At 33.2% G+C, this 26,182-nt stretch overlaps 3 protein-coding genes across 3 annotated transcripts; 2 read left to right on the forward strand and 1 right to left on the reverse strand.

Moving 5' to 3' along the window:
* Positions 1 to 473: 473 nt before the first annotated feature.
* LOC132064279 (formin-like protein 11) lies at positions 474 to 4,065 on the forward strand. The gene is made up of 4 exons (XM_059457210.1): positions 474 to 2,375; positions 2,488 to 2,678; positions 2,772 to 3,007; positions 3,086 to 4,065. Exons 1-4 carry the CDS (start codon positions 886 to 888, stop codon positions 3,812 to 3,814), a joined length of 2,646 nt encoding a protein of 881 aa, XP_059313193.1. The 5' UTR covers positions 474 to 885; the 3' UTR covers positions 3,815 to 4,065.
* A 3,038-nt stretch (positions 4,066 to 7,103) lies between these two features.
* LOC132064280 (heat shock 70 kDa protein BIP1-like) lies at positions 7,104 to 10,573 on the forward strand. The gene is made up of 7 exons (XM_059457211.1): positions 7,104 to 7,367; positions 7,842 to 8,118; positions 8,210 to 8,424; positions 8,525 to 9,247; positions 9,348 to 9,502; positions 9,620 to 9,702; positions 9,823 to 10,573. Exons 1-7 carry the CDS (start codon positions 7,307 to 7,309, stop codon positions 10,307 to 10,309), a joined length of 2,001 nt encoding a protein of 666 aa, XP_059313194.1. The 5' UTR covers positions 7,104 to 7,306; the 3' UTR covers positions 10,310 to 10,573.
* A 1,160-nt stretch (positions 10,574 to 11,733) lies between these two features.
* Positions 11,734 to 14,698, reverse strand: LOC132064281 (small ribosomal subunit protein eS10z-like). The gene is made up of 5 exons (XM_059457212.1): positions 14,597 to 14,698; positions 14,467 to 14,515; positions 13,642 to 13,921; positions 13,032 to 13,167; positions 11,734 to 12,066 (listed from the first exon to the last, which is right to left on the reverse strand). Exons 1-5 carry the CDS (start codon positions 14,597 to 14,599, stop codon positions 11,989 to 11,991), a joined length of 546 nt encoding a protein of 181 aa, XP_059313195.1. The 5' UTR covers positions 14,600 to 14,698; the 3' UTR covers positions 11,734 to 11,988.
* Positions 14,699 to 26,182: the final 11,484 nt, after the last annotated feature.

Genomic DNA, 26,182 nt, shown 5'->3' on the forward strand with positions numbered 1-26,182 from the left:
TCTCAAGTATGACGGCTGTGATTTAATAATATCGACCAGCAGCTTATAGATAGTGAACAAGCGAAATCTCTAGGGATTTACAGATGATTTAAGTACATAAAGTGACTAATGTCTATAGGGAATTAGTATTTTGTGTCATGAGGAATTGAGATTCTTATAAAATAGTGCAACATCAGAATCTAAATTTGTCCTTGAATCTTGCATCAGAACAAAAATATCAAATTTATTTTCATAAAAGTGTCTGAGTGAGAGGATCACATGAGAAAGTGATGGATGATTTCTGTGCTTTTTCTTGCATATAATAAATTGTCACCTTCCTATGATGTAAGGCAAGTCCAACAAATTGGGACCTACCTACCACACTTTTAGATTGAAACTATGACTTTTAGCTCCATAAAGCTTGATTTTTCAAATGCAATACCCATGAATCTGGTTTTAAATCCTTAGTTCCAGTGAGGAGCATTACTAAACTGATGAGTTATGCAAATCAAGAAAAGAAGGATATTTTGTTAGCTAGAGACATAAAGACAGACTCAAAAAGGTTAGCAAGAAGATAAGTGTCCTAAAGATCAGTGATGTACTACTATTAACACAATAGTATTGAGCAGGGAGAATTAATGGAGGGAGAGGAGAGAGAAATATAGGTAATAACAAGGACAATTACATACAGGAAAGAAAATAAAGAAGGTCTAGTACACCTACAACTGCCACACTCAGGGATTTCTTGGAGTAGCAATAAAGACTTCTTCTCTGCTCCTTGCATCTTCCAAAAATAAAAACTTTGGTGCACTACATTTTTATTAATCACAAAGAAAAAAGAATGTTGGGTTGAATTTATATTGCATAAAGGTGGATGATTTCCTTCATGATTTTGTATTCAAAAAAATGGGTCATCATGGTTTTAGGATTCTCTTCATCATCACTTTCATTTTTGTATCTTTCTGCTGTACCCACATTTTGGTTAGGGATGTCTCATTGAATGCTACAAAGTACTTTAATAGTATTCATGGCTTTAAAGAAAGTCCAAATGTGAAGATCTCTGGAGAAAAAAAGTACATCTTGATTGTGGAAAAGTTCAGAACTTTACTTGGACTGAGAAAGTTCAGCCCAAGAAATGGTGATTTTGCATATTTACCACAATCACCTGCACCTTCTCCATCACCATCAATTGCTCCAGCTCCATCTCCAGCGCCGGTGCCACATGTTCATCGGCATTCTCATCGACATCCTCATCCCTTTATCCCAGCTCCACACAGGATAAGGGAAAAAAGAAGAGGTAATACTACTACCAGAGTTTTAGCTGCAGTTCTTGTTTCTGCTGGGATTTCAACTGCATTATGTGCTATTGCTCTTTTTTGGGGTTGCAAGAAGATAAGAAAGCAAAGAAAGAAATCAACTAGATCAGTGTCACTATTCAGTAGTGAAGCAGGAAGTATGTGTAGATCAAGGTATGGTAGCTCTCAGAATTCAGTAAAAAAGGTAAGTTCTGATCCAGGCCCTGACCTATTTTACCTTGATTCACTTGAAGTTGCTCTAGAAGCATCAGAACCAATTTGCCTAAAACAAAGTTCTGTAACTGAAAAGATTTACTCAAATGAAAACATGGAAAAAAGTACATTGAGTGAGAAAGAAGAACCAGAGCAGGAAATCACAGTGTCAAAGCCTGATGATTATAAATGTTTAAGTGTTGGAGAAATTGTCTGTGTTTATGAGAGTGCAAATTCAGTGAAGTGTGAAATTGATGATTGTAATTCTTCCAGTGGTGACAAAATAGTTCCTGAGGAAGCTCATTCATCATCTGATGATGATGAATTATTCCATTCTTTGTGTAATTCACGTTCGTCTAGTAATAGACTATCCAATGTTTCAGTTGGTAGTCTTATCGACACCTCAGAGATTATGCTTCAAGACGAATCAAACTTTTTAAATTGTTCTGCATCCTCCTCAACTCCACCCCCACCGCCTCCTCCTCCTCCTTTGCCTATATTTCCAACCCAATCTCCTTGTAGGTCTATAGCTTCTTCAGTGAAAATGAAGTCTAAAGTTCTGAGTCATGCTTCATTGCAAATTGAATCACCCACTAGAATCTCAGATTTTTCTTCAGGATCAAACCAAACTCTAGAAAATGATTTGTCACAGTCGACTCCAAAGACTGCTGGAGGAATTCCACCCCCACCGTGTCCCCCGCCATTTTCAAGTGGAAGTACTAATCTTTCAAAAGGTCCGCCCCCTCCACCATCTTTGCCTTTCCAACACTTGGCAGTAGGCAAAGATGGAAGTCCACTCCCAAAATTGAAACCACTGCATTGGGACAAAGTAAGAGCTGCACCAGACCGAACAACTGTCTGGGACAAGCTCAGACCAAGCTCGTTCGAGTAAGCCTACATCTTTTTTTTTTTTTTTTTTTTACTTGTAGAATTTAGATGCTATTCTCATTATTTTTTTTGCCAATTCCAATCCATTTACAAAATTATTGTTGTGGAGCAGATTTGATGAAGAAATGATTGAGTCACTTTTTGGCTACAATCTACACAATTCTATGAAAACCGATGAAGGGAAAAGCAAAACTCCATCCCCAAGCAAGCATGTTCTTGAGCCGAAAAGACTACAGAACATAAGCATACTGTCCAAAGCTTTGGGTGTGACTGTTGAACAAGTTTGTGAAGCACTAATGAAAGGTAAAACAATTCAAACTTTCAACTCCCTTTTTTTTTCCTTCATGAAAATGTAAGATTTAAGTGTCATCATCTCCTAAAACTTCTTCGAAACAGGAAATGGATTGTTTTTGCCACAATTGGAGGCTCTGGCTAAGATGGTACCTACTAAAGAAGAAGAGGACAAACTTGCAAGCTATAAAGGAGATATCAATGAACTAGGGTCAGCCGAGAAGTTTGTAATGGCAATGCTTAAGGTGCCATTTGCATTCTTGAGAATTGAAGCCATGCTTTATCGCGAGACATTTGACGATGAAGTTTTTCTTCTCAAAAAATCTTTCTCAATGCTAGAGGTAACCGGCAACAATAAGTAACTTTCTCACTTTCATCTGATAAAAGTGACTGCATTTATAAAACTTTTACTCTCTCAGGAGGCCTGCAAGGAACTCAGATCAAGTCGACTGTTCTTAAAACTGCTAGAAGCAGTGTTGAAAACTGGAAACAGGATGAACATTGGAACAATAAGAGGAGGAGCCAGAGCATTCAAACTTGATGCCCTACTTAAGCTATCCGACGTGAAAGGTACTGATGGAAAAACCACACTACTTCATTTCGTCGTTCAAGAAATCACTCGATCAGAAGGCCTGAAAGTCTCCCAAAGCATTATGGGAAAGATTGACCAGAGAAGAAAGAGTAAAGCTATTGAAAACAGAGAGGAAGACTACAAAAGGATGGGTCTTGATCTTGTTTCTGGTCTGGGCACAGAGTTATGCAATGTCAAGAAAACAGCGACAATGGACTTGGATGTCATTGCAACTTCAGTCACAAATCTATCAGAAGGAATGAACAAAATAAAAGCACTAATCACCAATGACTTATCTACAATTGAAAAGAATGGTAATTTTGTGCACTCAATGACAGCATTCTTGAATTATGCAGAAAGGAACCTAAGGGAATTGCAGGAAGACGAGAATCGAGTTCTTTTACATGTTAAAGAAGTCACAGAATACTTCCATGGAAATGTGAGCAAAGATGAATCAAACCCTCTCCGGATTTTTGTCATTGTGAGAGATTTCTTGGGCATGTTAGACAATGTATGCAAAGAGCTTAGAAGCTCAAACACTCCTAGTAGTCCTAACCCTCTAGCCCCATTCCGATAGGTTTGTGTGTTAATAGTTTTTGTATGTTTCTTCTTTTAACAATTTTCTACTATTGTGTAAGATTTTGTATCAAGAATTCAAAAGGTATTTGGCTCAAGAGCTTGTAGTCATAATGTATAACAGTGTACAATAAGGTCATCAATGTGGGAACCAAAACTTAAGAGGTGGAAAAATCAGTCCATCTTTTTTAGTTATTTGTCCAGCCTATTCAATTTTAAAGGAAATGGATTATGAACTGTTTGTTGATTTTACCCAGGAGTTGATCATGAAATGACACATCGAACTATTGAGTTAAAACGGGTCAAAATAGTGTAACCCAACGAATACACTCCGACCAACTTTGGCCTATTTAAACTTTGAAAAATTAGACAATAACCCATTTATTAATTTGATTTATTTTAACCCGCTCAAAATTTAACGCATTTTCCACCTCTACCACAACACATTTAAAGAAGTAAACAGGCAAAAAAGAAAGATGAAGAATGATATACCCTTTGAATCTAAATCCATAAAAAAATATTCCCTTTCTGGAATGGAAAGATTCAGATTCCTCCAGGCCAAATTAAAATCAACAAGGAAACTGTCTCCAGCAGATAGTAGACATCATCATTTACCTAAATTAGGATTTCTGATTTCTCACATGCACTCATAGACTTATTTGTCAGTGCAGAATTTGAAGGGGCGTATTAGAGAATATTGACTCTTTTCTACATCAATAAAAATAGCTCAGCAGCTTGAACTGGATATTAGAAAATATCACCATCTTTAGCTATATTGAGACCATATTTATGTCAGGCCATTTGAAATTTTTCTCCTGGTTTTGAAATTATAATGGTCGTCTGGTTGGCCATATTAGCAAAACAATAGCCTGTTTGCCAAACTACTTTGAGTGAATAAAAATTATGTTTGATTTAATAATTTGTATGTATTTTTATTAGTAGTTTATGTTTAGCCAATAAAGTGCTATTATGCGTCAACTTACTAAAAAAGGAAGTTATTACTAATGTTAATTAGGTAAATATGATTTTTTTATATGGTTAATCTGGTCCTAAAAAATCAAAATCACTCATGTTTTAGATAAATCACTTCTTTCAGCTTTACTAATACTTGAAAACACTTAGTTCTCCATCAAAGTTTGACCAAACACTTCATTCTATCAAATAAGTATTTTTTTTAATTAAAACAAAAAAACATGTTTGGTCTTCTAACTTGGCTAAACATGCTATAATATTCACATTAAATGATATTGCATTGTTCGATTGGTTGCATAAAAACAATAATCTGGAGAAAACTAATGCAGAATTCAGTTGACTGCATAATCTTTTTGATTGGTGATATTAAACTCAATACATGCATAAGTTTTACGACGTATAAAAATTTAATATAATGTGAAATAAGAACACATGAAATAACAATACTTGAATAAATCTATTTAAAGATAAAATCGTCCTTCAAATAGGTAATCCCTACATGACATTTTTCCTTATCTATTACTACTACTAATTCTATACATCACATAATAATCGCTTTTACATTATTATGCATCACACAACAATATATATCACGGCATAAATACAATCTACAGTGTGAGTCCCGCATGATACATGGACCAACAGGCCAATAAATGCCAACGAACCTTGGTCGAAGATAGAGGTACTTTAGACCGTGAGGTTAAATTCTCATCACAATGTGGATTTTATATCCAGCTTAGATATTCATATTTTCTCACTATTACAGCGTATTAGAAGTTTAATCATTTTAATCGGCGGAAAAGTGTGCACAGAGGACCGAGTAATAGATGCTAGTTTTTTATTTGATAAAAAAAGCATATTTAACAATTTTAGGGAATGAAGTCATAACATAATTTAACCAAATTAAATATGTTATTACAAAGATATTACTTGGGGCTAAACTGGAATTGATACAAATTCCACCCTTAAACCGATGGGAAAATGACATAGGATACCTACTTAAGACTCTTTATTACAAAACATATAGATAGTTTTCCTTATTTACAAAATATAACGATATTTTACGAAACATGACGGATTTTCATATATTTTTTGTTTTTTTATTTTTTTCAGAAAATATTTTATTTTTTTTTTTGCTCAAAGGCTTAAAAAATTACCTCAAATTTTTGTGTATGAAAGTTGTATGAAAAATGTATGAAATGTGTATGTGTGAGCGAAATTTTTAATATAATTTTCATACACAAAATTGTGAGCGAAAACTTTAAGCCTTAAATATTGTATGAAAGTTGTTACAATGTTGTTAATTGTATTACTTTTCCAGAAACCTAATATGAACTTTATATACAAAAAATGTGAATGAAATTAAAGTCTTGAGAGAGATATACATATTTTATACCATTCTCATACAAAAAATTTTGAGCGTAATGTTTAAGCCTTGATCGAGATATACACATTTCGTACATTTTTCATACACAAAATGTGAGTAAACTTTTTAAGCTTTGAGCAAGATATACACATTTCATACACAAAATTTGAGCAATTCTTTTAAGTCTTGAATGTTGTATCAAAGTTGTATACAATATTGTTATAGTTGTATTAATTTTACAGAAATCTAACATGAACTTCATACACGAAAATGTGAGCGAAATTTTAAGCCTTGAGCGAGATACAAATTTCATACCATTTTCATACACATAATTTTGGGCTGATTTTTTAAGCCTTGAACGAGATATACACATTTCAAACATTTTTCATGCCGTTTTCATACACACAATTTTGAGCGAATTTTTTAAGTCTTGAGCGAGATATACACATTTCATAGAATTTTTACACATAATTTTTTGAGCGAAAAAATAATAATAATAAATAATTTTAAAAAACATTTTTTTTTTAAAAAAAAGCATGTTTTGTATAGGGTTTGTAATATTATGTTTTGTAAATAGAAAACTATCGTCACGTTTCGTAAATATTTCTCTTAACCGATTGGAGCTTGTAAAATTTGGGATCTACACAAATTGAGATTGAGACTACACAACATAGACAGGTTGGGTCTTTAATGGAAAATTACTTCCTTAATTTATCTCTGATGTATTTAATTTAAACAGAAAGAAAAACAAAAAAAAAATGCGCCGATGCATATATTTTACTTTTATCCTTTTCCTTTATGGGAAAGCACTTTTCATTATATTATCCTACGTGCTCAATAAATCCAGAACGTTCCCGGACTCTCATTAACCGAATGGATACCCACGTGTTCAGTTTTCATTGGTTAGTTGATGTGTAAAATACTATTGAAGCAAGAAGAGCATATCAAGTTCTACTATTGGAGAGAACACTCTAGCTTCTTGTCATCAACGTGAATCAAAACCAACTCAAACTAAAATTTCACTCACGACCCTCAACTATAAATCTTCTCTTTTCCTCCATTATCATAACATAACACAAGCATTCATCAATCAAGAAAGATATATAAACAGAGGGAATAAGAGAGAAAAGAAAAAAGAAAAAAAAGTAAAGGAGAATGGCACGTTCAAAGAATTTCAAAAACTTAGCATTCTTGATTTTGCTTCTTTTTGTTTCAGGTGATTATCTTACTCTTCTTACCTTTACAAGTGGTCTTGTTTTTTGTCTCCTTTTACTTCTTAATTCTATTTTTGTTGTTTTAATTTGTTGCTAAACACATGCACAAGTTTGTTTTATATTTAGTTGAAATACCTATCCTTCTGTAATTTGTATGCATGCCAATGTTTTTTTTCAATGTATCTTCTCTGTTTTCATCTTGTGGGGCTAGTAGAATAGAAGTTTTCCCATATAATCGGTGGTTTTCTGTAGAGTAAATGAGTTATAATCGTTTGTTGAATCTTCACAAGGATTGATGGCTTTACTATATGAACAAGATCACAATTTTCCTGATATATTTAGTTCTAGTTAAGTTGTTAGGTATTTCTAATTGTTGTTCTTGTTCTTAACTGATTCAAATATATAGATGGCTTTCTTTCAGAATAAGTTGAATTTTACTGCATCATGAGCTGACGAATTTCTTGTTGTTCTGGTAGAGTTTTGCTTAGGAGTAACAGTAGCTGCTGAGAAAAATCAGAAACAGAACCTTGGCACAGTGATTGGAATTGATCTAGGGACAACATATTCTTGTGTGGGTGTGTACAAAGGGGAGAATAATGTTGAGATCATAGCGAACGACCAAGGTAACAGAATCACCCCTTCATGGGTTGCATTCACTGATACAGAAAGGTTAATTGGAGAAGCTGCAAAGAATCAAGCAGCTCTTAACCCCGAACGCACCATATATGATGTTAAAAGGCTCATTGGAAGAAAGTAAGTTTGTATTCAGCTAAGTACTGTTGTGGGACTTGTGTTTCTTGAGATTTTTGGTGTTCTAATTTGATCTGTTTGTGTTGTTTGGTAGGTTTGATGATCCAGAAGTTCAGAAGATTATCAAAATGTTGCCTTTTAAAGTTGTGAACAAAGATGGCAAGCCTTATGTAGAGGTGAAGGTTAAAGATGGCGACATTAAAGTGTTTAGCCCAGAGGAAATTAGCGCTATGATCTTGCAGAAAATGAAGGAAACAGCTGAGGCATATTTAGGGAAGTCAATTAAGCACGCAGTCATCACCGTTCCAGGTATATTCAGCAAAAAAAAAAATTATCCATAACAAATGTTTTTCTTCTTGAAAAAACTGTTGTTTTTTGTTGCTGATTGAGTAATTTGGTTCATATGTAGCTTATTTTAATGATGCACAAAGGCAAGCAACCAAGGATGCTGGCGCCATAGCAGGGCTGAATGTAGTTAGGATAATAAACGAGCCGACTGCGGCTGCTATAGCCTATGGATTGGACAAGAAAGGGAAAGAGCAGAATATTTTGGTGTATGATCTTGGTGGTGGCACATTTGATGTTAGTATACTTAGCATTGATAATGGTGTTTTTGAGGTCCTAGCAACAAATGGTAACACTCACTTAGGAGGAGAGGACTTTGATCATAAACTAATGGACCATTTCATCAAGCTGATTAAGAGGAAATATAACAAGGATATTAGTAATGACAAGAAAGCTCTTGGAAAGCTTAGAAAGGAATGTGAGAGAGCTAAGAGGGCTTTAAGTAACCAGCACCAAGTACGTATCGAAATTGAGTCTCTTTTTGATGGTATTGACTTTTCTGAGCCATTAACAAGGGCGAGATTCGAGGAGTTGAACATGGATTTGTTCAAGAAGACAATGGGTCCGGTCAAGAAGGCATTAGAGGATGCAAACTTGAAAAAGACGGATATTGATGAACTCGTGCTCGTTGGTGGAAGTACTCGAATCCCAAAGGTGCAACAGCTCTTGAAGGATTTCTTTGATGGGAAAGAACCTAACAAAGGTGTAAATCCTGACGAAGCTGTAGCTTATGGAGCAGCAATACAAGGAGCAATACTTGGTGGTGAAGGAGGGCAAGAGACCAAAGGTGACTAACTTTTCTTTACTTCTCTGATATAACAGAAGCAAATTTTATTTTTTATTTTTGCTTTGAATAACATGGTTTTGACATTCTCTTCTTTCCTCAGATCTCTTGTTGCTTGATGTGACTCCTTTAAGTCTAGGAATTGAGACAGCGGGTGGGGTTATGACAAAGTTAATTCCAAGAAACAGTAGGATTCCTGTCAAGAAATCACAAGTATTCACCACCTATCAAGACCAGCAAACAAGCGTCACAATTAAGGTAACATAGCTATAATTTCAGCAATTCTTTGATATCAAAGAGAACATTTGTTTGACATTGTAATTAGGCCATAGGAATTACAGATCGAATTGAATTTTCTTTTTGGATATCCTTTAGGTATATGAAGGTGAAAGGAGCTTAACGAAGGATTGTCGTGAACTTGGTAGCTTTGACTTGTCCGGTATACCTCCTGCTCCAAGGTAAGTTGGACATATACTAAAGGATTAATTTTGAAAAATGCGAAGTAGCCAAAAAAGAAGCATTCTTTTCACGATTATTAAAATTTATTACTAAGTACAAATTTTCAAAATCTTTTGTAGGGGAGTACCGCAAATTGAGGTGACTTTTCAGGTTGATGAGAATGGAATTCTACATGTAACAGCACAAGACAAAGCAGCTAAGAAGTCAAAATCTATTACCATCACTAGTGATAAGTCGCGCCTAAGCCAAGAAGAAATCGATAGAATGTTGAAGGAGGCGGAGGAGTTTGCAGAGGAAGACAGAAAGGTAAGGGAGAAGGTGGATGCTCGGAACAAGCTCGAAACATACATTTACAACATGAAGAACACGATCAATGACAAGCTCGCGGAGAAGATTGATTCTGATGATAAACAGAAGATTGAGAGCGCTCTTAAGGAAGCTACGGAGTGGTTGGATGATAACCAAAACGCGGCGAAGGATGACTATGATGAGAAGATGAAAGAGCTGGAAGATGTATGCAACCCTGTCATAAGGCAGGCCTATGAGAAGAGTGGTGGAAGTTCTGCAAATTCAGGAGATGAGGAGTCGTCTTACGATGAATTATAGATTATAGAGCGACACACATTACATTATTTTAGATTTACGAGATTGTAGAGTGTAACTTTCTTCTTCTTCTTTTTTTCTTTTTCCTTTTAAGATTTTAGAGTGAAACTTATGACTAATTTGGCCATTTAATTTAACGTTTCTATACTGTTTTCTCTTCATCTGCATGCTTTTCTTTCGTTTGTTTGAATCCCACATCTACTAGATATTCTTGTGTAACGCCAACACCCCTTTTTCTTACTTAGAGTTAATAGAAAACCACATTATGTATGTATAATGTCTGTAACTACAAATCTTTTGTTCTGGAAACTTGCAGTATTAGTGTTATGGACTTGCTTAAATGTGTTAAACTGGGAACCTGGAAATTTATATTTGCCGATAAGGCCTAAAACTAAGAATGATAAGTTATGGCCCTATTGAGTAGTTCAACGATTGATCTTGGTCTTTGAATGGTTTCATCAGTAACGTAACAGTAATTATTGGTCAGAGTTTATGTTGTCGATTCAGCATAACTTAGCATCACATACGAGTAATTCTGGTCATGCGAAGTTCAAGAACATACAAAAAAGGAGAGAGTAAAAGTTTAAGTGCGAGTTTTCTTGATCAATTTACCAATTCCGAGTCCACCCCTTCAGCAAGGTGAGATATTCTTCAATAGAGTACTTACTTTTTGTTGATATGAAACATCTTTACTTAGTGGAACTACTTTTGTATTGGTACTAAAGTATCAAGGAAACCATCGTCACACGGCGAATTTGTCTTTGCTTCTTTGTAGATGTCAAATTAAATTTCCATCAAGTGATCATTTTTCTTTTTAGTTAAACAGAAGTTATTTAAAAAACAATGCTGATGTATGTCACTTCTGCTATTTGCGGATTCGCAACACTAAACAATCGGAGTTCTTGTGATTTAAGAAAAAAAAAAAAGCATAAGAGCAAATGCAATTTTCCTATCAGCTCACATAACAGATTCTCAGTTTCAAGGAATCTGTGAAAAAAATATCATAGGCGTAGACGCTCGGACAATACTAAAATATTGAAGTTGATAAGATTGTATTAGCAGGGAACTGGATTTGGGTGAAAAAACAGCAGTATTTAAAAAAAAAAAAAAAGGTGGAGCTATATAAAAGTAAAGTATTTACAAAAATTCACCCACTACTTCACATTATTATTACCAAATATTGTGCAAAATACTCAAACTACTAATATTCATGCATCTAACACGATTCTCTCGACTAATATTACCACATACTCATCAACAAACTAGAAATTGAAACTACTTAAATAATATCCATACAACCCAATTTCTCTCGACACTACTTACCATTATAATTTCAGAACCTATTGGTTATCACACTTTGTTGAAGACCGAGTTCGAATTTGATGACTAGAGAGGAGGAACAACCAAACGAAAAAATGCCAAGAGCCTTAGAGAATACTGTTTTACCAAGCTATCATTGGAGAGACTGTCACTTGGAATAACATGAATTGCAAGTATATCTCAATGGATTAAAAACATAAAACAAACAAGTAACAGACGCAAAACTTATGGTTCTCTAAAGATCAACAAAGATAAAATTGCCCTGATTGTACTATTAAGTTTAACAAGAAACCGAAAAACCAAGTGATGTCAACATCTGATTTCAAAATTGAAACAACCACCTAGTCTAAGATGGCAGGAATCTAAGAGAAACTTGAGCTTGGGGGTGCACCGCCAAAACCACCAGATCCACGGCCAAATCCAGGTCTTCCACCAGAACCCTGCAAGTGTAGCATGATGGTTTAGACTTAGTTGACCAACAGAATTTCATCTAATATACTTCATCATGCAACAAAGTATAGACAACATAAATAATGAATAGTAAATCAAAAAGTAAAAGTCAGGAATGAAAACAAGGATGATTTTTTTTTGTATGTGTTAGGGGTTCTGTGTGTGTTTTGAAAAAGGAAGGGGGGGGGGGGGGGGTAGTGGGGGTTACTCTCAGCAGCAAAATGTAGAAGATGACTTCAGTTTAAACCAACTAAACTTTTCTTAACATGTGACTCCAACTAGTCCTCAAAGTAGTTTTGTGACAACTAGCTTCTCCCTGAGGAATACAAAACCCATATAAGGAGGCATAAAGGAGAACCAAATCAACACTCAGAAACCATCTTATTTTCTTTTCCGAATTTCAGTAATAAAAATTCTATGCACAACACCTAATCTGTAGGATATGATAGAGGATTAGAATCCCGACAGGTAGAATGAGGTCAAGCCAACAAACTCAAGGAACCCTTAGATAAACAAAGGATGTTAAGTTTTAAGCTTCATTTGGTAACTAAAAATTGCACCAACGGGAAACAAGGCCAACAACAAAATGATAACAGCATCTAGATGCCACAGTACATAAATATGGTAAAGCCATTCTATATCAAAGGAACATTTCCACAGCTAATTCGAATCTCAAAAGGGAAAATGAGGAAATTTTGTTAGAATTCTTAAAGCTTGTTTGTGCAGTGTAACTTCCATAGTACCTAAATTGAAATTTTAAGATATTTACATTAGCATCGACACATCTCTTATTAACAAATACATAATAAGTGATAGTCCTTATTTAATCAACAGAAACATAGTCCAATTTCTTCAAATAACAAGGAAATCATGTTCATGTAATTGCAACTAATAAGCTATCTAGAGGAAAATAACTTCAAGGTTTCAGAATTCAAAAAAGGAAAAGAAAAATTACCCTGAAAGCAGGCTGGTAGTCAGCTGGAGCTCCACCTTTCTCACCTCCAAACTCACCAGGTGGACCTCTAGGTCCAGCACGGTAACCATCCCTGTCGCCAAACCTTGGCCTTTCACCATCAAACCTTGGTGGGCCACTGCAAATCCAGTTGACACACCATTAATTATTATTTTAACAAATACACAGAAGAAGTCATTTAAAGCTTATTAGGATGATTGTCAACTATTGTATTGTGTTGTTAGTTTAAACACAATGTTTGTTTTGATTGTTACTTAAATTTTAGTTACGACGAAAAGTCTCATTTTGTGTAACAACCGATTTGGAGCTATCGAGTGGTTACCCTGTTAATTTTTCCTCGTTATGTCTTCACTTATTATCTAATAATCATTATCTATCCTTTATCCTACCTTTTTATGATAGCTCTACACCGTAGACTACTTTTCTTGTAGGTTTATCCATGTCTAATACTATGTAACGACGGGAAACAATACAACCTATCCAAATAGAATATTTATATGATACAATATGTAACAACCATCTAAACAAAGTGTTAAAACTCCAAAAAGAAATCAGTTTCAAGCTATTCAAACAAAATGACAAGGTAAATTACCGGGGACGATCGCCTGGAGGTCCACCCATAGGACGACCAAGAGGCTTAGCGGACTTCTTCAAAGTAGCAGGTACAATCTCAGAAGGAAGGTTAAGGTAAGTCCTGAGGAACTCAATTCCATCATTTGTAAGGTACCAGTAGTAATGCATCCAAGCAAATGTCTCCCTAACATACTCCTTAGATTTAAAGCTCTGCATCAGCTTAATCACTTGTAGGTTTGGCACATCGATCAATGGATGCTTGGCCAAGTTGTAATCCTTCTTCGCATAGCACACTCCCTCTACAACAACGTAAAAAAAATGACATCAGAAAATGGAGCTTCTTCTCATCTCCAAATATCAATCAATGTGTACTTTCTCTCACCACGACTAATTATCTTTAATAACCATTACAACTAAAATGGACAGGAGAGAATAACAGCATAGAAAATAACGTAAAAATAATGTGATATGACACATTAAACTACACTAACAATATAAGACAAAACTAAATTTTTCAATATATATTACCTAAACTCATTAAGTAAAGCTCATTAGCTCAATGACAAACAGAAATGACTATATTATGCAATGACATATATGGTTTTCAAGTCACATAACTCTTTGACTTATAACCACTTCCTAATTCCTAAAAATCAATTCGCATTGGTTTACTATACACTTCTCGGATACTAAAAAATGTAACAACTATCAAACGCGCTGCTAGATTCGACTAAACTGTACCTATATTAGAACATACAAATTATACACACAGATTACTGCCTGGAAAACAACTTATTCAAAAACCATTAGAATGCAATATAATTTAAAAGATAGGGATACTGACCTTGGAAGAGGTACTTGGAGATCTCTCTACGGTTTTTCTCTGAAATAATCTGAAACAAGAAAATGATAAAATTCAAATTAGAAACTTAGATAGAAAAGAGAAGTTATTCATTGACAGGAAGAGAAGATACCATGGCTGCTTGAAGAAGATTGCAGATTTGTCACACTGAGGACTTCGGCGATTTTAGCAGCAAAGTAAATGTTTCTTCAACCCTAGATTGCGAGGTTTTATATGTTAGGTTTGGCATCTTAATGGGCTTTTCTTAGGGTAGCTGATGAAGCCCTAAATCGGCCCACATTTGAAGCTGGATTATCTTGGCCCATCATACTTTGCACGGTTTTCCCTTCAAATGGACTGCTCTTTAATTTTTGTCCTTTAAAATCCAACAGGGTATAAGTTCTCTAAACTTGATATTGTGATGTGTAACTTATGCTCCTCTAGGCATAAGTTTGATTCTGAAGGGTAAAAGTTAAAGACCGGTCCATTAGAAGGACAAAAATTAAAGAACAGCACAAAATAGGGACCAAAGTGCAAATGACCCGGTGAATATTGAATACAAAAAAACTGGGTCATTTGCACTTTTGGACCTATTTTGTGTTGTCTTTAATGTTTGCCGCTCAAGACAAATATATTTTTTGCGAGACATAAGTTTATATTTTCGCATTATAATATTCACAAGTTATGTCAACGCCCTTCAAGAACTTATGCTCCGTCAAACATAAGATAAATGTTGAAGGGAAAAAATAAGGCCAGCCCATTTGAAGGGAAAAAACTAAAGACCAACCCACTTGAAGGGCAAACCGTGCAATTTCTTCAAAAACGAAAAAACACAAAAGGCATTGAGACCCTAACTGCTAGCTTGTTTGGATACTCGTTAGTCATTACATGTCGCTTTATAATGTATCATATTCTACTATAATGTATTATTTTGACGAATATAATATTTGAATAGAGTATATCATTTTCCGTCATTTCATAAGTTCACACCCCAACAATTTGAAAAAATAAGTTTTCCATATTACAAAGGAAAAGTAAAATACGGAATAGAGTTATTATAACAAACAAAAAAAAGATAGGGAAATGATAAAATATGATTATAAATAAGAAGCAAGGAAAAAATGAGGGTAAAAAAAATATAACAACATGATCACACTAACTCGAAAATGTTCTTTGATTTTCCTCCTCTTTTCATTAACGTGTTATAATATATTAGATATTCTAATAGCATAAAAATGTTGAATTATTAACAAATATAAATCTATTTCTAGTTTAGACTTTTTAAAGCTTAAACGGAGTATCAATTAAACCTTTTATTAAGGATCCTATTAAAAGAAGAAAAAGCTCCACCTATATAATTGTATTTTACTAGTGACTAGCCTAACAATCCAATCTAGTACTCCTTATAGTTTAAACTAAAGAGATATTTAATGTACTAAGATATTTTTTGAATTTTATAATCTTAATCGTGTCATGTGGGACGTTGGAATAAAAAGGGTTACTAGACGTAAAAGTAATATTCCTATTTTAAACATACTAAAAGGTAAACTAAGATAAATAAATTGAAATAGAGAAAGTAGCTGCTTTTTAGTAGGTGTGATTGGAATTCGTTGAAAAACCGGACTAAACTACATATAAAAATTGAGGAAGGTTGCGAGTGATTTAGGGGCAAGATTCACTTATGAAATCGATATGTAGAAAACATCACTATGACAACATATATCATATGGGTACATCATATATATCCTTATATATCAATGTACAGTACATAGATATTTAGTTGATATATATCATATACAAAAGATACACGAATACATAGAGGAGATATACAAAAATATACATGCGGAATACATGCATTAATACAATTACGATATACACCATGCTTCAACTCAACTTATTCGATGCATCAGCTCTACATATCGAGTAGCAACTTTTCAAATCAACTTGAAATGGGCTCAAAATTTAGTATAAGCTTTACATTTATGTTATCAACAAGACTTTTGAACGCCCACATCGAATTACAAACATTTTTTTTTAAATCTTGATTGTTAAATTTGAGAGCTTCAAGCTCAAGGATAGTGGGTTTCAAGGTCTTTTTCAAATTCAATAATTTCAATGGATTTTTTATGATGCTCTAATGACTAAAGGCGACGGTAATGTAAAACTATTGGTGATCTTATGGTACTACTACGTGGTAGAGAGATGATAAGGAAGAAGGTGACCTCATATATGTTACTAGACTAGAAACAAATTTTTTAGCTATACGTCGCCATGTGTTTTGTACGCGTTACTTTGTGTTTGAGTTCAAATTCATTTACTTTATGCCTAATATGTGTATTTTCTTGCGTAAGACATAATTTTGAGCAAATGGAATGATATGGAACTAAAACGAATCAAATACAGCTTTGAAATCCGAGTAAAAGTCAATGAATACTAATTGGGATCAAGTCTGGGGGTCGAGGGCCGAGAACGTACGACATTAGCCGACAAAAGTGCAAAGGAGATGCTTTTTAGCCAACCATAATGCACTCCGCACCGTGCCACACGACGTGATAGGGTCAAAGTAGGGATTACCTACATAATTTTATGCCCTCTGAAGTTCTAGCTTGTGCCGTGCCACACGATGTGATAAATGTTTTTCGGGCTTGTTCGAGTCCATTTTAGTTTGGGAAAGGCGTTTTGGTCCTAATGTGTTTTCATACACTGTAAAAAGATGTTAGAGACTAATTTTTTGGGACATTAGACTACCCAAAGAGGGATTGGAGATTCGACGAGGGGAAGAACGACTCAAGTGTCATCGCTCCTAAGCTTTCTTGTCTCTCTTCTATTGTAATTTATTGGTCTAGGGTTATGGTGCTTCGTTAATATTATAGTTTGAAGCTTGAATTGTCTTATTAACTTATCATACTCCCTCCGTTTAAATTTATGTGAACCTATTTCCTTATTAGTCCGTGTCAAAAAGAATGACTTATTTCTATATTTGGAAACAATTTTTCTTTATGCAATAATTTATAACCACACAAAATATACGTGATTCATTTAACATCATAAGTTTAAAAGTCTTTTCTTATTTCTTAAACTACGTGCCCAGTCAAATAGGTTCACATAAATTGAAACGGAGGTAGTATTAGCTTAGTTATTCAATCTCGTGTTTAATTATTTGATTGTCTGTCCAACGATCAATACTATTTATGAATTTTGAATTTTGATAAAATATGATTATAAATAAGAAGCAAGGAAAAAATGAGGGTAAAAAAATATAACAACATGATCACACTAACTCGAAAATGTTCTTTGATTTTCCTCCTCTTTTCATTAACGTGTTATAATATATTAGATATTCTAATAGCATAAAAATGTTGAATTATTAACAAATATAAATCTATTTCTAGTTTAGACTTTTTAAAGCTTAAACGGAGTATCAATTAAACCTTTTATTAAGGATCTATTAAAAGAAGAAAAAGCTCCAGCTATATAATTGTATTTTACTAGTGACTAGCCTAACAATCCAATCTAGTACTCCTTATAGTTTAAACTAAAGAGATATTTAATGTACTAAGATATTTTTTGAATTTTGTAATCTTAATCGTGTCATGTGGGACGTTGGAATAAAAAGGGTTACTAGACGTAAAAGTAATATTCCTATTTTAAACATACTAAAAGGTAAACTAAGATAAATAAATTGAAATAGAGAAAGTAGCTGCTTTTTAGTAGGTGTGATTGGAATTCGTTGAAAAACCTGGACTAAACTACATATAAAAATTGAGGAAGGTTGCAGGTGATTTAGGGGCAAGATTCACTTATGAAATCGATATGTAGAAAACATCACTATGACAACATATATCATATGGGTACATCATATATATCCTTATATATCAATGTACGGTACATAGATATTTAGTTGATATATATCATATACAAAAGATACACGAATACATAGAGGAGATATACAAAAATATACATGCGGAATACATGCATTAATACAATTACGATATACACCATGCTTCAACTCAACTTATTCGATGCATCAGCTCTACATATCGAGTAGCAACTTTTCAAATCAACTTGAAATGGGCTCAAAATTTAGTATAAGCTTTACATTTATGTTATCAACGAGACTTTTGAACACCCACATCGAATTACAAACATTTTTTTTTAAATCTTGATTGTTAAATTTGAGAGCTTCGAAGCTCGAGGATAGTGGGTTTCAAGGTCTTTTTCAAATTCAATAATTTCAATGGATTTTTTATGATGCTCTAATGACGAAGGCGACGGTAATGTTTGGTGATCTTATGGTACTACTACGTGGTAGAGAGATGATAAGGAAGAAGGTGACCTCATATATGTTACTAGACTAGAAACAAAAAATTTAGCTATACGTTGCCATGTGTTTTGTACGTGTTACTTTGTGTTTGAGTTCAAATTCATTTACTTTATGCCTAATCTGTGTATTTTCTTGCCGAAGACATAATTTTGAGCAAACGAAATGATATGGAACTAAAACGAATCAAATACAGCTTTGAAATCTGAGTAAAAGTCAATGAATACTAATTGGGAGCAAGAGGGGTCGAGGGCGAGAACGTTAAAAAAAGTGCAAAGGAGATGCTTTTTAGCCAACCATAATGCACTCGCACCGTGCCACACGACGTGATAGGGTCAAAGTAGGGATTACCTACATAATTTTATGCCCTCGAAGTTCTAGCTTGTGCGGGTGCCACACGATGTGATAAATGTTTTTCGGGCTTGTTCGAGTCCATTTTAGTTTGGGAAAGGCGTTTTGGTCCTAATGTGTTTTCATTTGTAAAAAGATGTTAGAGACTAATTTTTGGGACATTAGACTAGTTTAAAGGAGAAACCCCAAAGAGGGATTGGAGATTCGACGAGGGGAAGAACGACTCAAGCGTCATCGCTCCTAAGCTTTCTTGTCTCTCTTCTATTATAATTTATTGGTCTAGGGTTATGGTGCTTCATTAATATTATAGTTTGAAGCTTGAATTGTCTTATCAAGTTATCATACTCCCTCCGTTTAAATTTATGTGAACCTATTTCCTTATTAGTCCGTGTAAAAAAGAATGACTTATTTCTATATTTGGAAACAATTTTTCTTTATGCAATAATTTATAACCACACAAAATATACGTGATTCATTTAACATCATAAGTTTAAAAGTCTTTTCTTATTTCTTAAACTAAAGTCAAATAGGTTCACATAAATTGAAACGGAGGTAGTATTAGCTTAGTTATTCAATCTCGTGTTTAATTATTTGATTGTCTGTCCAACGATCAATACTATTTATGAATTTTGAATTTAACTAGGGAAAACGAATTCTAGATTGCAGATAGGTTGAACATATATATTTTTGAACCCGGGCCTTGAGAGCCGAAAATGCTTTTAGGATAGAAATATACATAATCACCTTGATTGGTTATTTTACAGGAACTATTAACTCATTCTTAATAATTCTAACTAGTATTAGTTCCCGCGTGATGCGCGGACAGTATTTAAGAAAAAGAATCATGAAAAAGAGATTTTAAAAAAAAAAAAAACTTAAATATGCAAATTTAAGGTACTTATCTTTGTGAAAGAATTCAGAAGCAATTATAATGATTATAATGGTTTTATATTCTAAATATAGGTCTAACCCACCATCCCTACCCTGTATGTAAGCACTAATTAATAGTCATCTAATAAGCACTAATTAATAGTCATCTAATATTAATAGTTATCCTAAGTTAAGGTTACTGCCAAATGATATATTGCCAAGAAAATAAAGCAATGTCAATAAAAACAACATTGCCATTTTCTACAGAAGCATAAATTTTACCATGTGTACCGACACCATAGCAAAGTCGTTAAGGCTAGCTAGGGCGATGTACAAACAATTTGCTAGACTTTATAAAAATGCCTATCACTTGTTTCCCCCGACTAAATTAATTGATGGTAAATACTTACCCTATTGAGTGCTTACACTTAACTAAACAATTAACTTTACGAATCAACAAAGTGAAAGATATATATGCAAAGCATGTCTTACATTCATTGACTTGATGTAAATACTTAGTTTTTACCTTGATTGACTATACTAATAATAAAGAAGATCTATCCAAGATATTAAACACCGAAAATAAAATAAAATTTTGTAATAGATCAAATGTTTGTTTGTACTGAATTATATGTAACGAGGTGAATATAGAGAAAAATACGAGAGTCAGGATCTATTCCAACATCCCTCTCAATTGATGATATTCAATTTGATGGGCGAGCAAAAAAAGGATTAAAATAATTAAAGATCCATATTTTCAGTAAATGGGATCCAATAGCTACGTTCTTAATCAATTACTCCTTGTATGACAATCTCTGCATAATTTCATATACTAATTATATTAATACCCTTATTGATCTTACAGTTGCAAAACCTCATATTGCAAAACCTCGGGAGACGAAAATGCATTTAGAATAGAAATATACATAATTACCTTGATAGGTTATTTTACAGGAACTATTAATGCATTCTTGTTAATTCTAATTCAACAGAAGCCATTGTAGTTTTAATATATATTTTTTGGTTACATGTACTTAGTTGGTCAAATTCAATCAACCCACACTTCGTCTCTTATGAATAAGTGTTGTTTTACAAAAAGCAAAAGGTTTACGGGTCAATCATGGAGGCGACTGAAGAAAATACAACAAGTCAATCATGGTTACTTTACAGGAACTATTAACACATTATTTTTAATTCTAATTCAATAGAAACATAGGCATTGTAGTTTTACTATTTTTTTGTTACAGGTACTTAGTTGGTCAAATTTAATCAACCCACACATCGTCTCTTATGAATAGGTGCTAGTGTTACAAAAAGCAAAAGTTTTACGGGTCAATCACGGAGCACTTTGAACGCTAGATTTATGATTTAATCGGGAACTCATAACTTAAATGGTATGAAGAAAACGTTGTTAGAAGAGATAAAATGATGTTCTTGTTGAAGATAGTAAGATATATTGTGGAGTATATCTAGCATTTGTATTGCATAATTTCTTTTTATGTAATTAAGTTTTTTTTTTTATTTGCAGAATTATCGAAGTGTATTGGATTAAAGAGATAAAAGGATGTTCTTGTTGAAGATAGTAAGATATATTGTGGAGTATGTCTAGCATTTGTATTGCATAATTTCTTTTTATGTAATTAAGTTTTTTTTTTTATTTGCGGAATTATCGAAGTGTATTGGATTACTTTAAGATTGCGGATGTTAAAGACATCCAAGAACAACTTGCTGTTAACGTGGATGAGTTAAAGTAAACCACTTGTCTATTTGTGTTTCAAATGTTTATTATATTAATATATTATTTAAATTTTTGCTCGCACAAGATCCTATAAAAAAAAATTGTCGTTCCTACAGGATAAAAGATAAGTTGATCAATAAAAAGTCAATCGATACATCTAAGGATATCACTCTACGAGATATACAGTGCGGTATATATTTTACAACTCAATAAATTTGCTATGAAGAATTTAAACATTGTAACTGTTTTTCATGTTATAGCTCATCAGCTATTTGAATTATTACCACATAAATTATTAGCACTAACGAAGCATCGGTTGGCTTTGAGAGACTGTCGATTTATCCACTTGATGATAACAACGTATGTATATATTTTTTCTTTGTGTTAATGGTACTCCAATTAGTTTCTTTGGTAATGTTTAAGTGTTGAAAAATAAATTTTGAGTCGAATATCCAAAAATACTTAACCAGATTGCAACCTATACATTTGCTTACTAAAAAAAATACAATGTATGCAGTTAATCTGTGTGAGAATCTGATGTGAAAGAATTAGGAGTCTGACCCCCTACTTTGCTAATACAACACAAAATGAAAGAATTATATAGATGAGATAAACAAACTATTTATCCTTGACCTTATATAGATGAGATAAACAAGCTATTTATCCTTGACCTGCTGATAGCTACAAAGAAGTTGAAAAGTCAATAGTAGACCAAGGTAATTAGTACTCGAGAAAGACGACTTTATAGATAAAAGATGGCCTCCAAGCTCCAATATATGAGCACTTCTTGAAGTTGGCATTACAAAATACAATAGACTGTTGTTTTGAATCTTTGGTATGGAGATGTGCCAAATTTTCTGTTTGTTTCAGGAGGCTTGACCACGTGATAGTCCCTTAATTCATGCAAAGTAAAGTAAGAACTATTTGACTGTCTCTATGATTTAACAACACAATACCACTAGTAAGGATGAAATTGTTTGTCTCTATCTTTTGGATGTAACTTAAGACGGGGGGGATAATTAATTTTCATCTTCACTAATAAAAGATGAAATTTTTTGCAGATAGGATCTTCAACAAAAAAAAAATCTAATTTTTTTTGGACTGGTCGATTGTATCTTTAGAATGGATTATGAATGATGAAATTAGAGAGGTAAAGGGATTGGTAAAACTTGACAAAGGGAAAGTTTCTACTTTTAGGAGGAGATATGAAAAATGTAATTTTTTTGTTAGTAGATCTTGCTTAGTATCCTGGAAAGGATTTTGTATAGGCTAATTCCTTTCCTTAGATTGCTTTGTCAATCTTTTTTTGTAGATTAGAGACAAGGTTTCCATGTCCCCCGTTAAACATTGTAAGTTCTTTACTTATAAATTAACATGGTAGGAGTCCAAGCCAAATCCCCACACCTTAGGCTCACAACCTAATGGTGATGACTTAAATAAAATAAAGACAAAAAACTAGAAAAAGAAAATTCAGATAGAATGGATCTTTTAATGGGATCATGAATGATGGAACTCGAAAAAGAATAAGGAATAGGCATGAGTGATATTAAAACCTATGCTTTGATACCATGCCAAAAATGAGAAAAACTAGTCATATTTATGATATCTTGATGTGAACTTGATCTTTTAATTTTGATACATAATATGATCTTAACTTAAATGTCATGCAAGAAGAATAATCCAAATTGAGTTGGAAGTTGTAACACAAGAAATTTGGTTAACCCTATTTCTTTCCACACTCAACATATACTAAGTTGATGTAGTTGCTTATTCCTTTACTATACTTGACTTTATGATTTCATCTTTAACAAAATTTAGACATCAAACTTGTTAGCATCATTTTGCGGTTGATTACTTCACCAACTTGTATTACTATACGGCTGTTTGACCTCCCATATTCATTAGTACATATCAATCCGCTCCTAATATTTTGAATGTGTTCTTCGATCACTTCCAGGTGTTTAATCACATGACAACCCATTCGTTTAAAACTTCAATTGATTGGCTATGTTCTAAACTTTCTTTTACATTTTTTTTAATAAAGGTTGTATTGCGGAGAGATACCAGAATTATATGGTGTCTTATACCTTGATGTTATGGGTATGTTCGCAATCTTATTAATTTCTAACATTGATTCTAAAGAAATATTTTCTTAAGAGTTGACTCAAACAGGTTCTACAATCATGAAATTTTATTTTTCAAGTGGTGAGCCTGTAATTTATCTATTTTGACAATATGTCTCTTTTATATTTTTAGATATTTCTGATTATAATCCTTGTATGTTTTTGAACTTTTTGTTATTTGATTTTAGGTGGATCATCATTATGTAGATTCATCTACTTATTATTGGTCAGTACTCTTGAGAAAAATGACAATTGACACTAATTATGTGAGTTGGCAACCTCAGAGTCAATGTCTTGACAATCAGTGTTATGTAGTGCTCTTTGTTCATAAACTTGTTCAAGTATTATGTTTTTCTATTTGATAATTGTTGTACAAATTACTCTCCACCATGAACCTTGATTTAGTGAACTATGCTTTTTTAATTTGATAATTATTTTGCAGATTATACTCTGCACCATCGATGTGGAGTTTCCATGTCGAGAGGATGACAAAACCACAATTGTTATCCACAAAAAAATAAGGAGTGAGAAGAAGACATCTCTTAGCAACTTTAAGGAAATGGATTGTGATAAATATGATTTCATAAGTGTCCAACAACAAAAATGTCGAGTCAGTACCTTGATTGTAGCATAAATGCTTTGCATTTTGTTTGAACATAAGTTGAACTGTGTTAAATTTAAAAACAACAAAATAGTATGGTAAAGTATAAAAACATTTAACACAGTCTTGTGAAAGTGAAAATGGTAGCGCATAGGGAAGAGATTGCGGGGAGAAAGATATTATGGAAGAGATTGCGGGGAGAAAGATATTATGATAGGGAATCGAATCATTCGGGAGGTAGAGCGATGATAAAGAGAGGAGGCAGTTGATCAAAGAGGGGTTGGGCAAATAGAGAAAGTCGAATGTTAGAAGTTGGAAATTCTGGCAGGTGAAAGCATGCTACACAAGTTGGTGACCATAGGTAGTTTCTTGAGGCACGTGATTGTTCATTTGAGATATAAATAGTTAGATGTAATTAACATTTGAGGTTGCAATGTTTCTCATATAATAAATGCAACTACATACATTCTACCATATTATAGTTATGATTATTTTTGCAACTTATTTTTCTTAATATCCTTGACACATTTTGTTTTATTATCCCTTACTCTCTTGCCATTAATGAGACCGAACAACCTCTAACCACTACTCACAACTATTACAAATGAAAATCATTGAACGTTATTTATGGATAATGTTAACTCTATGATCAATACTATAATTTTACAAAGGACATACAGCTGCACTTAGGCGATCCTTAGTCCATTGCCGATGAAGACGTTGAATTGGGGTTTCGCCAGACATTTTGTTCCCCTTTTTGCTCTCTGTGTGAATTTTCAGTGATAGAATGTGCGCAAAGGGAAAACAAAGAGAAAGTCTAGTAAAAGGGTAGAGTTTTTCTAGTAACTCAACTACACAATTTAGAAAAAAGGATAAAAATGATCTCTTGCATTTGAAGTTAGGTTTAAAATAGTCCCTTAAATATGCTTATATTTAAAATTTCCCTTTCACATGTTGGCCTAATTATTTTTCATGGCCAAATACGCTAAAGTGTTTCTTCAAAAATAGGTGATGGTGAGATTCAAACTCAGGACCTCTGCCTACTCTAATATCATGTTGAGGAGAAAATCATGTTTTGATCTATTTAATTATTTTGACAAATAGAATCAACATTTGCTTCCTACATGCTTGTGATAGTCGTTGGGCGAAACATATTTTAGTTTATCAATTAATTTATGTGATTGGCATTTTTTACGGGTCAAAATGCGGTTGATCCTTCCTATTAAACGGGAAGACATTATTTATATGTTTCTAATTGGAATATTATATGCAAATGTGAATTATTTTGATGCTGCCTTGACCTTATTTTTATGATCTCTTGTCCTCTTGGCATGATAAATACAATATCTTATTTTTTTCAATCAAGTGGTCTTTTTATTGTCTTTGTAATTGTCGTATATGTTAATTTGTCCCTGTAATTGTGTAATTAGGAATAAGAGATACTTTCCCTTATTTTTTTTATGTTATTTGTAAACAATATTTAAATCCTGGAATACTTGAAAGACTAATCAAGCCAAAATCTCTAACTTCTAAACCATTACTAATTTTATTTTTTGTGGCATATATGTCCCCACATTAAATAAAGGAACAATATTTTTTCTTATTAATTTCATATGTATCTTAATAAGCTTTTATATAATATGTTAGTTCGAATTTTGTATTTATTAAGAGTTAGAAACTTGTTAATATGACAATAATCTATTCCTTATTTAAAA

Source organism: Lycium ferocissimum, chromosome 7, assembly GCF_029784015.1.
Source record: "Lycium ferocissimum isolate CSIRO_LF1 chromosome 7, AGI_CSIRO_Lferr_CH_V1, whole genome shotgun sequence".
Taxonomy (NCBI): Eukaryota; Viridiplantae; Streptophyta; class Magnoliopsida; order Solanales; family Solanaceae; genus Lycium; species Lycium ferocissimum.

Coding starts and splice junctions, on each gene's coding strand:
- LOC132064280 (XM_059457211.1), top strand. CDS start 7,307: ATGGCACGTTCAAAGAATTTCAAAAACTTAGCATTCTTGATTTTGCTT. Junction 9,248..9,347: donor AGGAGGGCAAGAGACCAAAG/GTGACTAACTTT, acceptor TTCTTTCCTCAG/ATCTCTTGTTGCTTGATGTG. Junction 9,703..9,822: donor GGTATACCTCCTGCTCCAAG/GTAAGTTGGACA, acceptor AATCTTTTGTAG/GGGAGTACCGCAAATTGAGG.
- LOC132064281 (XM_059457212.1), bottom strand. Junction 13,168..13,641: donor CCTCCAGGCGATCGTCCCCG/GTAATTTACCTT, acceptor CTGGATTTGCAG/TGGCCCACCAAGGTTTGATG. Junction 12,067..13,031: donor ACTACCAGCCTGCTTTCAGG/GTAATTTTTCTT, acceptor CTACACTTGCAG/GGTTCTGGTGGAAGACCTGG.
- LOC132064279 (XM_059457210.1), top strand. CDS start 886: ATGGGTCATCATGGTTTTAGGATTCTCTTCATCATCACTTTCATTTTT. Junction 2,679..2,771: donor TTGTGAAGCACTAATGAAAG/GTAAAACAATTC, acceptor TCTTCGAAACAG/GAAATGGATTGTTTTTGCCA. Junction 3,008..3,085: donor AATCTTTCTCAATGCTAGAG/GTAACCGGCAAC, acceptor TTACTCTCTCAG/GAGGCCTGCAAGGAACTCAG.